Source organism: Cynocephalus volans, chromosome 1 (assembly GCF_027409185.1).
Source record: "Cynocephalus volans isolate mCynVol1 chromosome 1, mCynVol1.pri, whole genome shotgun sequence".
NCBI lineage: Eukaryota > Metazoa > Chordata > Mammalia > Dermoptera > Cynocephalidae > Cynocephalus > Cynocephalus volans.
Window position 1 is genome coordinate 287,040,978 of NC_084460.1, and position 18,306 is coordinate 287,059,283.

The window sequence follows — 18,306 nt, forward strand, 5'->3', positions numbered from 1 at the left end:
TCACCGAGATGAACTACATATACTGTAAACATCTAGGCTCTAATTTTCACCTTTATCCACATGCATGAAATATAAAATTTTAGAAATATAGGGTGAATAAAATGAGGCTAACTGTTATGCCTTCAGGCAAACTTTCTGAGAATCAGTTAAATGATCTGATGGGAATCCACAACTTAATGAAACCACTTCGGTTTTTACAATTTCAATCTAAAGTTAGCATTAGGAACTTGCTTTTGTTAAGTTTAAAAATATCTAAATTTGCAAGGTAATAATATCTAAGGCAAAGTAACAACTGGGAAAAATGTATACGCCACAGATGTTCCAAAGCACTGATAGCTTTGCAGTGAAAGCTTATAATTCAATTAGAAAACACTACAACTCCCTGGGAGTATGGGCAAAATTACAAGCAACATTCATAAAAGATGACAAATGATAGGCATTAAATAAAGCTTAAATAATTTTCAAATTGAGAACTTTTTTGACTATCAAGTTGGCAAAAAAAAAATTGTAAGGCAGCAATGTTTTGAAGACTTAATGAGCAGGCACTCTCAGCCACTACTCATGGTGCCGTAAAAGTTTACAGTATTTTTACACTATTGCTGTGAAGCAGTTTGCAAAACAAATCTAGAGCATTAAACAACTTTTTAAAATGTTTTACCTAGTCACTCCATTTGTGGAAATTTGTCTTAAATACAGGTGACCAGAATTACAGGATTAGTTAGTGTGTGTATATATATCTATAAATTATACACACACTCACAGATACATACATATGTATAAATAAAATAGTGTGTGTTAGCAAAAAATGGAAGCAGGGCTGGCCAGTTAGCTCAGCTGGTTACAGCACAGTGTTGTAACACCAAGGTCAAGGGATCAGATCATCATATCGGCCAGCCGTACACATATCCAATAACAGAAGAATGGTTAAATTAAATCTGATATACATATGCGAGATACAGAATTTTTAATGTTAATGAGTAGGAAAAGGATGTCAAATAACTCTGAAAAGTTAATTGTCTCTCTCATAGTTGATATAACAAAACTAAAAAGTTAATGTGAAAACCTAATTTTACTCATGAGAGATGATGTTCTAGTTTTTTATGTGTATACCTACATGTACACATGCAAGAGTGTGTGCATGTGTATTATAATTACCTGGGTAGGTCTTGATAAAGTTCATTTTATTAAAATCTTCAGAAATATGAAATTCCTAAAATATAAATGGATGCAGTAAGAAAACAGGTTTTAAAAACAACAGGAACTTAACTTTCGAAACAAAATAAAATCCACAATGGGTTATCACAAGACCTGGGACTTTGCTGAGCTGTTCAAAGATGGTATGAACTGCTTCTTTCATCAGACCTTTCCTCAGGCCATCATTTCTCTGGGGGACCAGACCGAATCGAATGAAGAAAGAGCTGCGACCAGCATGGCATTTTTGTCCAGTTCTTCTTCCACAAGTGAGTGCTTTATATTCCCTTCCCCCAGACTGCAAAATTTTGTTAATTCTGTTCTCTTGGCTACATAAAAAATCCTTTGAGATGATGTACATAAAGCAAAGACCCATTACTAACAGAGTCCATTCTCAGCTACTATAAAAAAAAGGCATTGGGTATTTCAACAAGTTAATGGGAAAATTATACATGTTTAATATACAAACACACACACAAAAGGAAATTTAGACATCGTGGGTGGCTTTTATCATCTTTTTATACTCCTGAATTTTCCAAATTTTCTATAGACTGTGTAATACTCTATAACTTGGAAAAAATTAAAAGTACATACATTTTTAGTGAAAAAATAAGCCTCAGCATAAAACCGAGACAATAAAACAAAACTCTAAAGAAAAAGCATTAATTAAGAATTCTATTAATCAATACTAAATTGATAAGTTCTTAAGGCTCTAGGTAACATGGACATTTTGAATTGTTGAATGACCAGAGAAAAGAAATATGCACACACAAAGGAATACAGATTTCTTGTTCTCCACCTTGTTTTTGCAAAGTACAAGAATGTAGCAGTATTATATATTAAACTGTGTTAGTTGGAAGATGAATAGATCAATTGTTAACTAATACTAAATTGGACTGGCATTGCACCTTTCCAGTGGAGAGCTACAAGAGTTTTTATGTGCCATCCTACAACCAGAGTCTACCCTTGAACCAAGAGCCACTGGAAGGATCTCCAGAGAGATGAACGCAGGAACACGGCCATCACTGGGGAAACTGAAGATGCACTTCATGGCTTCTTGTTATACATGTGTGTGCACATCATCATGACATTCCTATAAAATGTCCAGGAGAAGTAGAAAAAGGATCCACTACTCATTGTGTATTTAACAGCCGCCCTTGGTAGATACTACTGGGTGAGCTGCTTGGGCAGAAGCCTGTGCTTTCTCCTGCCTCTTTCTTCTCGGCCCTCAAACAAAATCAAGTCATTGTCTTTAATTTTAAAAACAAACCAAAACAACAAGGAAACTCTTTTAACTACAATACAACTTTCCTTTCCCCTTCTCAGCCAACACCTTCTCTAAAGATGAGCCCACACTGGCTACCCTCAGGCTCTCTGCTCCTCACCTCCTGGTCACCCCTTAGTCCACTGCACTCCACAGCTCACCACCTGGAAGGGCTCCCCCTGCCATCCCAAAGGTCATGTTCCAGTCCTGGTCTTGTCCTCTCTCTGCTGTTACTCACCCTCCCTGAAATTCACTGCCCCGGCTGGCTCTCCTTCCACTGTGCCCATTCTGTCTGTCTCACCTGTGGGCTTCTAGTCCTCTGACTTTCCCTTAAATGTTGATATTCCCCAGGGAATGTGACCTTGGCCCTCTGCCCTTCTCGATCTACCCACTATGCCCAGTTCATGTCAGCCACTGTTGTAGTTTCCACTGACAACAGTACTCAGAACTCCCAACCCCCAGCCCAGACCAAACCCTTGAGGTTCATGCTCATACACCCAACTGTCAAACTGAACTTGCTCTGCTTTCCTTGGCTGGCCCCAGCACCTTAGCCCCCAGCCAGTATGACTGTGTTGGGGGGAGTCAACATTCCCACCTAAAGCACAAGCACCTTTGTCGCACCTCCCGACCCTTCTGGCCCAACCCTCCTCCTGGCCCGATGTCCTACCCCAGCGTTGATCCCGAAGCACAATGTACTAGTCACTTGGCAAGCAACTGGGCCCAGCCGGCCAGACTCCAAAAAGGAAGCAGGAGCTCTCAGGCGCTCCCCTCCTTCCAGGCCTTGGAAGGGGGACCCAGCTCTCTGGGACAGGGGTCTTCTCCCCACCCCCTTGTCCTGGGCAAGCCCCTGCCCATCCCTCAATCTCTGATTTTTCCTTGGGTGGGGCTTGCCTCTGTCCCTCCTCCAAGCCCCTGCAGCGCTGGGTTGGATGACTGAGGCCACTTGTTTCAGGGACCCCAAAAGGTGTCTCTGGCTCCCAGGACTGTGCGTTGTAGGTCTTGGGGGAGGGGACACTGGGGGTGGGATGAGGGGCCAGGGAAGGGGTAGGGGTGCAGGGAAGGAAACTCCTCACCAGGAGAGCCAAAGACAGGGTTGTGCCTCACCCCAGGAGCCACCCCAGCCCCCTCCCGCTGTTGCCATGCCCCCCTCCCCCAGGCAGCCTGCTGCTTTCCCTTCCCTTCGTCCCCTGCCCTGCTCTGAGCTGCATGGTCCCCTCTCCCTGGGCAGCCAGGAACAAATCTGAATGGAGAATCATCAACCAATGAAAAACTAAAAATAAGGAACTGTGGGGCCCTCCCCCCAACTCCACTTCGACAGCCACCCACTCACTCACACCTGTTCCTGCCCTGGGCGAGTCCCCACCTGCTCCCCCAGGCCCATAAGTGAGACTGCACATCAACTACTGTCAGAAGAGGGGAACTACTAGCAAGTGTGCCCCATGGAGTATCAGTGATACTGACAAGGAGACTAACGCCTTTGTAAAAAACAAAACAAACCCAAAATACAAAACTGAACTCATCACCTTTCCCCTCTACTGCAGCATCTTGTCTAGAGGGCAGCTAACCTCCTGGCTAGAAATGTGAAAGTCATCTTAACATGATATTCTCTATCTCAACACACCCATCTCTGTTTTGACACTCACATTTAATCAAACATTGAGCCCTGCTTCCCAGACAGTTCTTGGAGCATCACCTCTTCTCCAGGGTTGTGCAGTCTCCTGCTGGGTTCCTGAAACAGCCTCCGAACTGGCATGCCCACTTTCAGCCTTGCCCCTTGAGCCCATCTCCCATGCACTGGCACATCGAGCTAACAAAATTCAGAAACCTGACCACTCCACCATCCCCTACTTCACGCTGGGCAGTGATGCCCTAGAGCACTTGTTCCTAAGGCTCACCTCAAGGACTTCCCGAAAATACAGATTCCCAGCTAACTCTGAAGCTGTGGGTCTGGCACGGAGCTAGGGAATCTATATTTCAGTAAATTCCCTAAATGATTTGCATGACTATGCAATCTTGGGAAACTCGACTAATGTGAGTCCTTAATGTCATACTCAGGGATCATCATTTCCCCTTTTTCCCTGGCTGGCTTCCCCTTCAACCCCACTCTTGAATATCAGAGTTATTTCAGGACTCAGGTCTGGGCACTGTCTTCTCTCATTCTCTCCCCAAGTGATCAGTCATTCCTATGGCTTGAAAATGGCCTGCATGCTGATGACTTCCCTGCCCAGGCCTCCCCCCAGGCTCCAGGTTTGCATATCCAGCCAACCTCGCATAGCCATTTGGATGTCTCACTAGTATATCAGACCAACATATGGTGATTCCTCCTTGTCCCTTTTCCCCACAACTGTCCACTCCCCACCCCAAGCCTTTCCCTTCCTAGTAAATGATACCACTATCTACCCAGGTGCTCAAGCCAAAACCCTGGTTGTCACCTGACTACTTCTTCTTCCTCCTCTCCACACTCAAGCTATCACAGTTGGATCCTGATGTAAATAAAATCCACCCACTTCTGCCCATCTTCACTACCCCTGTCCTCTCACCCAGATGGCTACAGCAGCCCACCTCTCACGCAGCCACTCCTGCTGCCCCTCAATCTACTCCCCACCAAGCAGCTAGAGGGATCTTTAAAAAATATAAATTATATCATGTCATTCTTCTGCTGGAACCCTTCAGTAGTGTCTAACCACATTTACAGTGGAATTTAAAACTTTACCCAGGCCTACAAGGCCCTGCAGAACCAGGCCACTGCCCACTTCTCCAATAGCCCCTGGCATCTCTCCCTGTTGCTCAGTATCATTAAGCCAGGATAACCCCCTACAAGTCCTTAAACACACATAGACCCTTCCCACCTCAAGTCTTCACAAAACATTCACTTCTGGAAGCTTCCCTGGCTCTCTGCCTGGCTGGCGTAGTGTCAACAGTGCCAAGAAAATTCAATGGAGAAAGAATAGTCTTTTCAACCAATGGTGCTGGGATAACTGGATATCCACATGCAAAAAAATGAAGACGGAACCCTCCCTCATATATAAAAATTAACTCACAATGGATCAAAGATCTAAATGTGAAAGCTAAACTATAAAATTCTTAAAAGAAAACATAGATATAAGCCTCGTTTATACCTATAAAGATTTATATAAATGACCTTGGATTAAACAATGGTTTCTTAGATATGATATCTAAAGCACAAGCAACCATAAAAGAAAAAACAGATAAGTTGGACTTCATCAAACTTAAATAAAGAGAAAAGACAACCCTTAAAATGGGAGAAAATATTTGAAAATCATGTATCTGATAAAAGTTTAGTATCTAGCATATGGAAAAAATTCTTAAAACTCAACAATAAAAAAACAAATAACCCAATTAAAAATGGACAAAGGACTTAAATAGATACTTCTCCCAAGAAAATACTCAAATGACCAACAAGCACATGAGAAGATGTTCAATGTCACCAGTCATTAGGGAAATGTAAATCAAAACCACAATGAGGTACCACTAGGATGGCCATAATAAAAACACAATAAAGAAAAACAAAACAAAAGATAACAAGTGTTGGCAATGATGTGAAAAACTAGAATTCTCATACATTGCTGGGTGGCAATATAAAACAGTATAGCCACTTTGGAAAACTGTTTGACGGTTCCTCAAAAGTTAAATATAGTTACCATATGACCCACCAATTCCACTTCTAGGTATATATACACAAGAAAATTGAAAACGTATGTTCACATAAAAGCTTATACCTGAATGTTCACAATAGCATTATTCACAATAGCCAAAAAATGGAGACAACCCAAATGTCCATCAACTAATGAATGGATAAACAAAGTGTGGTACATCTACATGATGGAATACTATTCCACCACAAAAAGAAATGAAGTAACTAATTCAAGCTACCACATGGATGAACCTTGAAAACACTATGCCAACTGATAGAATATATACATAAAAGAACACACATATTGCATGATTCTATTTACATAAAATGTCTAGAACAGGCAAATTCCTGGACTCGGAGAGTAGATTAGCGATTGCCAGGGGCTGGAGGAAGGGAGAAGGGAGAGGAAGGGGCAGTGACTACTGATGGGTATGGGGTTTTTCTGAAGAGTGATGAAAATGCTCCGAAATTAGAGAGTGGTAATGATTGCACAATCCTATGAATATATTACAGAACCACTGAATTATACACTTTACAATGGTGAATATCATGGTATATGAATTATATATCAATTGAGAAAATAAATAAATATATATACACAATAGGAACCATAAAGCATACCAGTCAATAACAGATTGAAAATTTTAATATTTGGTCCTTCATCAAAGATAGTTTGAGAAGCACTGCCCTAAAGAGTTATATGAGTTCGTGGCTGTATGGCTAGTCCCTAACCTTGGTCTCCCTCCCCCTCCTGTCTTTCACACACACACTCAGAATGATAGAGGCCCTCTACCATCACGGCTGAGGGATGGGGGCTCCTACAGCTCTCATACTTGCTGTATGAAGGCTGTGCTTTGCAGGCCAGCCCAAGCACCAAGCCATCAATCATGACAGCATTCTGAGCTCCATGGAACTAGTTTAAAATTAAGCACTAATTAAAATTAATCCATTTACAGGCTTAACATCTACACTGAATTAAAAGATTTTTTATGCCAAACAATCAGGCATCCATTAGCTTTATTTAAACTGTCCAACATAAGTGACCATGGGGGGATCTATATAAAGAATTTAATGAGTACCTTCTAGAAGATACCTACCATCACGGCTCCATTATCCTGCCCCACAAATATCCGTCTGCTATCGTGATGGTAGGCCATAGCAGAGCAGGGAGCTGCCAGAAAGACAAAGACCACATTATGAGCAAAGCTAAACACTTTAAGTCATTGTTCAAAGTACATTACTATTAAAAAGAGTGCTTACAGGGGGTGATCTGCTACCCACATGCTCAGTCGGTCACCCTGCCCCTACCACCCTTCCCCGTCAGAAGTCAACGAGTAGCTGGAATCTGTGGAAAGAGGGGTTCCCAGCACCGGAATTCCAATTTCATGGCATATGTGAGCAAGCTGGGAAAGCCACCATGGGATTACTTTTTTTCCCCAAAGATCAAAAAATGCTCCCTTTTGCAGTGACACACAGAACCGAGTTTGTAGTAACAAGAGCTGTGAAGTGTAGACAGGTTTCCTTGTCCACAGCAGCATGATGTGCTGGGACAGCATCTGCCTCTTCTCATGTACACACCCCTTCCGTGTCCTACCTACATTCTTCCAGAAATCATGGGCCAGAGAACAAGCTTCAGAAAGGAGAAACTCTAAACTGTCTCCTTCTGCTAAAAATCAGAATTGAAGTGATTTATAAAATGGAACACTTGGAAAAAGAAATTTGGGGGTTCATTTCAACTTACGGAATTTTAATTAACAATGAAAGAACGGCAACAAGGAAATGCATGCCAGGAAACAAAACCAAAACAAATGAACTTGAGTTTACTTTGAAATACAGCTTCTCATAAAAAAGTAAAAGAAAGAGGATGGCGGGCACAGGTTTGGTGGCCAGAGAGGCTGTGGTGGACGTGTGCTGTGTTTTGATCAAGGTTCTGAAGCTCCTGCTGTGCGGGAAGTAGCTGTGGCACTGGTGGAGGAAGAAACTTGCAGATACTGACCTACGAAGAATTACGTGAGCTACCTGACAGCCCCGGATTATTCTGCTTTTGAAAATGACATAAGGAGAAATGAATCTGAAAGACTGGCTGCTTGACAACCGATTGAATTACTCAGTTTGAAACCATATGAGCTTCCAGCCCCTTCCTCAGGTCAGAAAAAGGACATTACTGCATGGTGAGAATGTGTAAACAATTCTATGTCCAGTTACAACATCAAGCGGTTCAAAACGACAAACTGGAACTAATGTCACAGCATAGGCTTAATGCCTGCAAAGTACATAATGAAAATCTTGTTCATGTGATTAAACACACACAGAAAGAGCTTCAGAAGTTAAGGAAACATATTCAAGATTTAAACCAGCAGTGAAAGAACACGCAACTCACTGCTGGATCTATGCTGAGAGAAATGGAGTCAAATTGGATTCTCTGGTTAGTAAGAATTAGGAGACTAAGCAGACTATTGTCCAACTAGAAAATGAAATCTCTCTAATTAAGCAACAACATGGAGAGGCAGACAGACAAAGAAAACATCCAGCAAGACTTCTGAAAAGGCAAATTAATTTTGTGGGTAAAGAGGAAGAAAAGTCAGGCTTTCACAGAAAATCAGCCATCTGAACTTTCTATGAACTATGAAGGACAACAGCATCTCAGACCCCCTGATGGTTAAATGTTTAGAAATTACAGAAGGTGTGGACTATTCTATTAACTCTATTTGGATATCTTAGCAAAATAAAAATTTTCAACTTGGTGGTATTTTTATAGCCATAAGAAAACTTTAGGCTTTCAAAATAAGTATGATTGTAGAATAACACTATATCACAGAATTAATTTTGAGCCACTTGGACCATATTTTGGATCCCAGGATCTAAGCTGGCCAGTTAGCTCAGTTGGTTAGAGTGTAGTGTTACAGCACCTAGGCTAAGGGTTGGGATCCCCACTCTAGCTAGCCACCAAAGAACAAAAAAAAAAAAAAAAAAAAAAAAAATCAGTATCAGGATCTTTAAGCTTTCAACATGCACAAGAAGTTGGAAACTTTCGATTTATGCTTTAAACTTTGACTAATAAAGAGGTAGTTCTAAACACATTGTTAATTAGCAAACAAACAAAAAAGTAAAAGAAAAAGCATCTTCTAAATGAAGTCACCATTTGAAAATAGTTTAAAGTTCTCTCTCTACAATAGGCTGATATTCTTCACCAAAGGAAGAAAGTAAACTGTAATACTGGATTATACCAAAAGGCAAAAACACAGCTAACAACATAATCAGACCACAGAGAGACTGTTTCAGTTGCATTCAAGAACTATGTAGTTGAGAGGTAAGTACCAAAATTGTCTGAACACAAAACAACTAGAATTGACTACAAGCCTATACATCCTCATCCACCATACTGATCTTTGAGATTATAAAGGACAATCATGTCCAAGAATTATAACCACAAAGATACATATATATCTTCATACAATCAAAATGCTCTTTAATTATGCTTTGATGATTTCAAAGACTAATTGTCATCATTTTTGTTTGCTCTTCAGTTGGTACTAAATGTTTTTTTGATGGTTGGCCTGTAACGGGGATCTGAACCCTTGATCTTGGTGTTATAACACCGTGCTCTGAGCTAACCAGCCAGCCCCTTTAATGCACTAAGTTTTAAGCTTGTTTTCAATTCTTTTTATACCCAACCCTATAACAAACTACATAAATATGTAAAATCCCTCCTTTGTGTAAAAACTACAATATGCTAGGTAATTTTATGAGGCTGGAGAATTTTAACATTTAAAAAAAAAATCCCTAGTTTGTTTTGTATATAATGATTTCCTGGCTTTTTTCCTAGAAGGGAGGTTTCTATTGGGATAAATAGTATAAATTTTAAAAAGAAGGGGAGGGAATGTATTCGCAGTTTTATAAACAAGCAAAATACAAATCATCTTTTCAGATTCAATGGACTTTTAAAAAGGCATCACTGCAGTCCAAAATCATATGCTTAAAACTCTGGATCAGAACAGAGGGCCAAATCCAGCCTGGTGCATGTTTTGTTAATAAAGTCTTTTTGTTCTGGAACACAGCCAGACCGTTTCACTGACGTATCATTGATTACTGCTTTCATGCTACAATGGCAGAGTTGAATAGCTGCTACAGAGAGGTATGGCCCACAAAGTCTAAATATTTACTGTCTGGCCCTTTGCATAAAAAATGTGTGAACCCACCCCATAACTGTGGTGGGTAGCATAGTTTTGGAATCATAGACAGGCGTGGTTTGGAATTCTAACCAGAAGCAATCAATTAACCCCCGGGACCTCAGTTTCCTCATCCACAAAATGGTAAAAATATCATCTACTTTGCACAGCAGTTGCGGTACTTTCATAAAATTATATTACAAAAAAGGCATGAGGCACATAGTAGATACAGAAACTAAGAGTTGCCATTTCTCTTTGGCTAAAGCAGATTCTGAAAGTTATTTCTGTTAGGTGAGGTAATGTCAGGGAACATAATTGGACTACATATGGCAATATACTGAACGTTTGGCTTACTGGTCAGGTCACAGGAAAAAGTTTAAATTGGCAGATAACCACTAAAACATCCTAAGTTGGGTAATCTGCAGATAGTTTTTAGAACCAGTATGGCACTTTTCTTCCTGTACTTTGAATTTAATTTTGAAATAAAAGTCATTCTAAAACATACAGGCTGTTATTTCTCATAATCCATTCACTCTGTTTTCCTCTGTCAGTGTTCTTGCAGTTTTATCCATAGATACAGGTCCAGATGGAAGCAATAAAGAAGTATCTGGAAGCAACAAGCTGAACATGTGTAGATACAAACATGCAGCTGTTGGCCACCCACTGCAGAGACGCTGTGGCTGTTCTTTCCAGTCCTTCCTTCCTGAGCTGGGAACTACTTCAGGAAGGGACAGTTAACCCAAGTTAGAGAGGGATGGGAACAGAGAGAGCAACATCCACTTGCCCAAGATCAAAAAGCTCAGAGAGTGCACACAATTCTACTGCAAGGGTTTTGTTGTCCTGGGAGAGAAGTTAATTACAAAGTTGTACTAAATATTGGGGGAAATACAAGCTGAGGGGTAACTGAACTAAATATAGTACAAAATCCATCTCAGTCTTTGCCTCTATTTTAATGAGCATGAACTCCAAGGAGATTAAGCTATGACCAAAATATTAACTATGGAGGAAGGGAGAGGTGGGAGGAATAACAGCAACGGCATTAACAAGATTTTCCACAATGAGGACAAAACACTCCCCAGCACTGGTATGAGTTCTTCAGGCTGTTGCTACTTCTAGTTACCAGATCTATCACTTGGCCATGGGGAAATAAGGAGTTATCAGCCTAGCAAAAACCTTTTTTTTTTCTTTTTCTTTTTTTTGGTTAGGTAAAGGGTGGGCTCAGAGACCCAGGGTGTCCCACCCACTTCTGCCCTGCTTCAAAAATCTCCAAAGTAAATTTATCAAACAGGCTCCATATGTACATTAACATTGGTCAATTCATATTTCAAGGTAACACATTGCTAATACTTTGGTAATACATCAGTCAATTCATATTTCAAGGTAAGAATTCAGAATGAGAAATCAAGGTTATGCATTAACAGTACATGCAGACATGAGTAACAAGGAGATACTACTGCTTGGCACAATAAATTATGATCAGGTTTTCAAGCAGTCTTCTAATGGGCTATGTATTGTAAAGTTTTATCTTTCCTTTTATAATAGTGATCTTTACCAGTATTCCAAAAAGACTATTTCATTTTCACTGAATGATATCTTGACAGAATTGACCAGCCTGCCCAAGGTGTTGGAAGAAGGTAGAACTAATAAAAATCCTGATAAACTACTAACTTTTTGTTAAAAGTATTATTGAACCGAACTGCCACTAGTAGTCCCCCAGCCCTGCCACCCCCCCAACCCCCCCAGCTGGCGGGGGGGGGAGCGTCTGTGGGCCTAAGCCATGCCCCCCCACCACCAAATCCACATCCAGCCCATTGAAGGAGCCAGCATGGGTCCCCTCCCCCTCCCACTGCTCCACATATCTTAGAATGTAAAAAAAAAAAAAAAGTAATAAATAAATAAATTTTAAAAAAATAATTAGAAAAATAAAATCATTATTGAATCCAAACACTACATGCCACTGAAATACATGAACAAATAAGAACGTGCTAACCAAGAGGGGAGGTGTTTGGAAGGGTGACTCAAACAGTTTATATGTAATTTACAGAATAATTGGTTACTCTGTGTTTATAACAAACTCCATAACTCTGGGATACCTCTTAAGAAAGCTGTGAACAGTGCCAATAGAACCTCAAACAATTATTAAGACCTCTTCCCAAGGCTGTCTTAAAGTCTCAGTGTAGAAGCTTTATCTTCTAGATCTATTTTTAGAACATCCCTGACTACTAAGAAAATTCTGTTTAGACCACTTCTCTCAATAGTACCCAGAGTTTATGAGAAGGTTGGGCAAAGGCTGGGCATAAGAATATGGGAATATACCCAGTCCTTTCTTAGTGCCAATATCAGCTACCACTAAGTACAAAGTTACTATGAATATAAATTGGCCAAATTAATGAGGGGGAAAGGGGGCTCATACCTTTTTTCCTTTTTTTTTCACCCCAGTTTTGCTTAAGTTTGCTTCAGTTAAGCCAGTAGACCTAACTTCCTTTGCAAAAGAAATGTTTTCCTGTAGTTTATTACAACCTGTCTGAGGTATTAGGCAACTAAGAAACTTATTCTGAAATCTAATAACAATTTCTAATCAGACATTTTGAAATATAAGTCAAAGACATTAGAGACATTTTCCTCAAGTGGAACAGTTCAGCTACTTACAGGCCATAATTCTGAAATCTAATAACAATTTCTAATCAGACATTTTGAAATATAAGTCAAAGACATTAGAGACATTTTCCTCAAGTGGAACAGTTCAGCTACTTACAGGCCATTGTGTGGTAAATGCTGGGCCAATACTGACCACTGTCTCTTTTCAGCCATACTCGGATGGTTCTACAGAGAAAAGACAAGAAAAGAAAGAGTAGGCTTTAGTAATTTTATCTTCTTTGGTGTTCCAGGAAAACTTAACTCTTAATCTTTTCATTTTCAATGCTGTTTCCTAACTGACCTTATAAAGTTAGTCAATTGGACAAATTGGATATACATACACACACACAGAATATTATACATAGTATAGAATTTACATCTATTATACATAGTTACATATGACCATATATAGTAACTTATGCAATATCTAGGAGTCAGGATTTCAAATAATTTTGATAATATGAAAATGTTCAAAACAAAAGAAAATACAGAAAATGCAAAAAAAAAAAGAAATGTTCATTGTATAATGAAATACAAAGAAAACAAACTATTCACTGCTTTTCTTGGTAGAAACAAATTGTGTGAACTTGGCTGCTAGACTGTCTGAGCCTGCTGAGGACAGCAGTGGGCATAACTGGACAGAAAGCGGGAGCTGGACAGCAGGAGAGGCGTTGCGTGCACAGCTCGTCATTCCTCAACGGCTCTCAGCCTTCGTACCCAGAAGGAAATCATTCCACACCATGTCCCTGGGCCCCTCTTTCATCAGACACACACAGGGTGATGAGGAAATCCTGTACATATGCAGGAAGACGGCAAATGACCAGAACAGCCCAAGTTTACTATGTGGGTTTGTTACCTCCAAGGACAATGGGAACACTGTGACCCCCTCTTGTGCCCAGGGCCTCTTCCTCTTCTGCATCCCTGGGATGCTCTCAGGTTGTTCTGGTGCTTGCCCTGCTCTGACTTTGCAATTACTAATAACTAGCTTATCATCCCCATTGCCAACTCGGTACAGTCATTTTTATATTTCTAACAACAACATAGATTCACTGTTAACAGAAAGCACTGAATAAATGTTTACAACCTTAAACTAAAGTACATTCAGACTAAATGTTGGTACTGTACGTTTTCAAGACAAGTAAAAATAAAAAAAATTAGTAAGACAAGTAAAAAATAATTTATGGGAATAAAATCAGAATAGAGGTCACTTCTGCAGGAAGAGGAGGGCAGAATGCAAAGGAACATGAGGTAACTTTTTAGGGAGACAGCAAGGCTCTGGGGCTGGTTACCACAGGCTGTATGCATGCGTTAGAACTTGTCCAATTACTCTTAGGATCTATACAGGGTACTGTATATGACTAAAAGAAAATTAAAACTAGAAGTGAACCTTCATTCGTCCCAATAAATGAGATGACTTAGCACCACAGTGAGCATATGCTATTTTGTACATGAACTAGATATAAGCCTAGGGCTAATACCATCTGATCAAGCTTCTAGATCCAACTACCATGTTACAGAAAATACAGAGGACAGAGGAACATAACAGACATTACCAGAGGGGAGCATTCAGCAAGATCAAAACTGCAGGAAAGTCCGTAGATAAATGACCCAATTTCTTCTACAAAAAATTTGCAAGGGTAAAAAAAATAGAGGACGAGCCTACGATTAAAGGCATTTAAGAGATATATCAAGGAATTAAAATGTGTAGGCTTATTTGGATCCTGATTCGCACAAACTGTAAACTATTGGAAATATGAACACTGACTACATATCTGGTGATATTAAAAAATTATTGTTCATTTCTTTAGGTGCGATAATGGTGTCACTGTTTTGCTTTAAGAAGTAAACAATCATTCCTAAATCTCACCTTAACCCTCGTTTGTCATCCTCAGCATGACCACCACAGTCCAGGCTCTCATCACACATACCACAGGCCCCCTTTCACATTACCTGTAGACTCTCTCCTCCCTCTGGCCATTCTCCAGTGTACTGACTGCCAACTACCTCTCCCAAGGAACCACTTGCATCACACTGCACCTGTGCTCAGAATCCACCAGGGATATTTCAAATCCGGGGTTCAACTGACTCCCCAAGCCAGACCCAACAGCCCAGTGAGCTGTCATTCTCAAGTTCCCCAAACACGCCCTGCATCAGTTAAGCCCTAAGCCTGCCTCCCTCCCCACCCTACCAGCAACTCTTCTCTCCAGATAGTGGTTTTCTGGGAAGATCGCAGTATGGATACTCCAGCATAACTCCTTCATCTCAAAGAATCAATGGAAGCTTATAATGATAATCCTTAGGCCTGAACTACTAATACAATATTACATTCTGTTCACTATATCCCATGTTACTTAAATCAGAATGCTTATGGATATGTTTCACCATAGGGGTTGAAGCCAAAAGAGCTGTAATAGGTAAAAGGCCACCTCCCAGCTAAGCATTAATTCTGTTCAAGGATTCTTCTACACTTCCAAACACACTGTTAACAAAGGCCAAGGCACAGAAAGATCAAGGGCTCATGCACTGCCATTTCGAGCTTGCTGGCTTCATTTGTACAAGGATCAGAAAGGGATTAAGCATAACAGCTACCTATCTGTTAGGTTATTTTAGGTCTAAGGAAGAACAGAGGGCTGACATGTTCTAAAACGCTTCAAACCCATCCCCGAAGTCTTGGGTCCTGAATGTGCAGGTAGTTCAAAAGATCAAGTGTCACTCACTTTTCCCTCTGTACTCTTGGAAAGGAGGACAACATTCAGAAATCAGAGAACTCAGTTGTGAGGAGGAAATCTGAAAATGTTGTCTCTTTCAACCAATCATTTAACATGGAAAAGTCAAATTTTACTTTCATACAGCTTCAGAGTGATATTTAAACTAGCTTCAGTCAATATGGACTGCATCCAGACCCCAGCATTATTTCCTTTGGAGGACAAATATCAGCATACCATTTGGTCTGTACAAAAGGACCCATGCTTGGACCCAACTAACAAACTATGTAATTGGCAAGACTTACATGATCTTTTAGGATGCTTTATATGAAAGCTGTTTATCACATCCAGGCTGAGAGAAGGCCATCCTTGTTTGGGAAACAGGTTCCAAATTAGGCACTTGACCTCGATAGTCAGCTCTACCTCTGTATTCATACCTTCCATCTAGAATTCCCTTCCATCTCTTTTCCAACCAGACCCTTCCCATCTTCCTTAGACATGGCTAAACTTTTCTACTTCCAAGATTAAATCAAACCAATGTTGAGTTTAACTCATAACACTCTAGCACTTCCAAGAACTTATGCATTAAATAGAGTTGCCTAATTTCTATGAGTAAGAGAGGAATTTGTTTCATATTATGTTCAGAATGTTTCTCATTGATTTAACAAATGGTTATAAAAGTAGGTTTAAGTTGGGCTACTTATTAAAAAATCAACCAATTCCAGACTAAAAAGATTCACTAGTCAGTAAACTGGAAACAAAGTCTACTATTCGGTAAGTTGAAAGCAACACAATAATACAGTTTAGTAACATTTTACAGGAGCAAAGTATTAAAAACTCTAGGATGATATTAATAAACCAACTAATCACTAATGTGTCTAGATCAGATGGTTTTATTTTTATACAAACCACAATAACGTCTGCCAAGATGAATGCCTAAGCTACTTTTTCCACAAGATAAAATACAGCAGCTTAATTTTCCTTTAACATTTTGACAACTTTGCTCCTACACACCTAAATTCATTTTATGTTTTTCTTGCTACTTATTCTACCCATTTTTCTAGTGGCTGGATTTTCTTTGACATTCCAAGACCATGTCAACCTGAAAAAAAAAAATCTTTCCTTAAGACCACAACCTCAGAAATATGTGTATTATTTTCCTAGCTCTGTTTTTAAGTTGTTTTAAAACAATTGTCTGGTGTTTTTCCAAAAGGTACTTTGAAAGGAAATGTGTCATTTCTTTCAGAGCCTACATAAATGTTTTTCAAACTTCCCCATGCTACAGTCCCAATAGAGGGCTTCCACCATCAATCTTCTTTGCCCTTCCAGTTAGAGAAGCAGGGACTCACCTATAGCTGCAGTATCTTCCACAGACAGATCAGAGAAGTTACCTCTACGTAAGACTACAATGTAGTACATACATAACTACAGGATACTCACACCACTACCAGCATCGTATCTGTCTACCATTTATCAGGATTGCAGATAATCCATTTATTTTCCAGATAAATAAAATGCAAAAGTTGGGTCATATTTATTTTAAATATTTCAGATTCAAATGTTTTTCAAATATACTGCTGTGCAGGGATAAGCAAAGGAACAACTTAAAACAATAATGAAATGGCATTTCTAGGGCTCTCATAAGTTTCTGTAAGCACTGTAAGTTAGAACTAACTCCAGCAAGAATTTTGCTCCATATAGTGAGAAACACACACACTGCCTAATAATAACAACAACAGTAATGATGACAACAACAACGATAAACTTTGATTCTGAAATTCCAGGCTTGGCAAATTGGTTCTGAAATTATTTAACAGAAAATAAAAAGAACTACACATTTTAAAAAGTTCATATGAGCATTAATCAAAGAGTAAAAATTGGGGGAAAAATGTCAAATAATGAAATGGGTTAATAATATAGTGATTCAGTAGTTTATATAGTCATTAAAAATGGCTATGAAGGGCTGGCCAGTTAGCTCCCTTGTCTAGAGCACGGTGTTGATAACACCAAGGTCAAGGGTTCAGATCCCCTTACTAGTCAGCCGCCGCCCCCCAAAAAAGGAGGGGAGCTATGAAGACCCGGAGCTGTGAGAAAATGTTTATGAAATGTTCAGGGTTTTTTTAAGAATAATAATCACATAACCTGCACCAGGCTGGGCAGAGCAGGTGGCGAGGCTGATACAGGGTGAGCATTAGGTAAGGAAAGGGGAACACAGCTGCGAGGCAGACGATCACCCTGGCTCCTTGTGAGGACCCCCGAGAAAAGAGTGAAGGCTGAGGACTAGGAGAACAGCAGGGTCGGCCCACCTCCCCAGCAAGCCAGCAGTTAAACACCTCGCAATGAGCCCTGGGCCACTTACGGACTTATTTGGTCTACTTTACAAGTGTAGCGATCTAAAATTCTAAAAGTAAAAATGTCCCACTCCCTAACAGGGTGTATGTTAAATCACTGTCACCAGTGAGAGCAAATGAGGCTGAGGAGCGTAACAGGAATCAGTCTTAAGCTGTTGTGTGATAGAAGGCAGTAGAATCAGAGGCGATTCCAAAGACAGTGGAGTCTCTTTTGTTGATAAGGCAGACTGTAGAGGCTGCAGCATCCATCACTGAGGACTCTCCCTCTGTGATCTATGCTGGCCTTCAACGTGAACTCGTGCCTTGGGTCAGGCTTGGGAGTCTGGGGCACGTT

The 18,306-nt window shown here is 40.2% G+C and overlaps 1 protein-coding gene and 1 pseudogene across 1 annotated transcript in view; one reads left to right on the forward strand and one right to left on the reverse strand.

Moving 5' to 3' along the window:
* Positions 1-18,306, reverse strand: part of WDFY1 (WD repeat and FYVE domain containing 1) — a 51,311-nt gene that overhangs the window by 20,701 nt on the left and 12,304 nt on the right. Inside the window, exons 2-4 of the mRNA XM_063112471.1 lie at positions 13,035-13,102; positions 7,208-7,281; positions 1,156-1,210 (exon numbers count right to left, since the gene is read on the reverse strand). Coding sequence (XP_062968541.1) covers positions 1,156-1,210; positions 7,208-7,281; positions 13,035-13,102 — 197 coding nt within the window. The remainder of the gene's footprint in view (positions 1-1,155; positions 1,211-7,207; positions 7,282-13,034; positions 13,103-18,306) is intronic.
* LOC134364629 (pre-mRNA-splicing factor SPF27-like) lies at positions 7,975-8,653 on the forward strand (annotated as a pseudogene).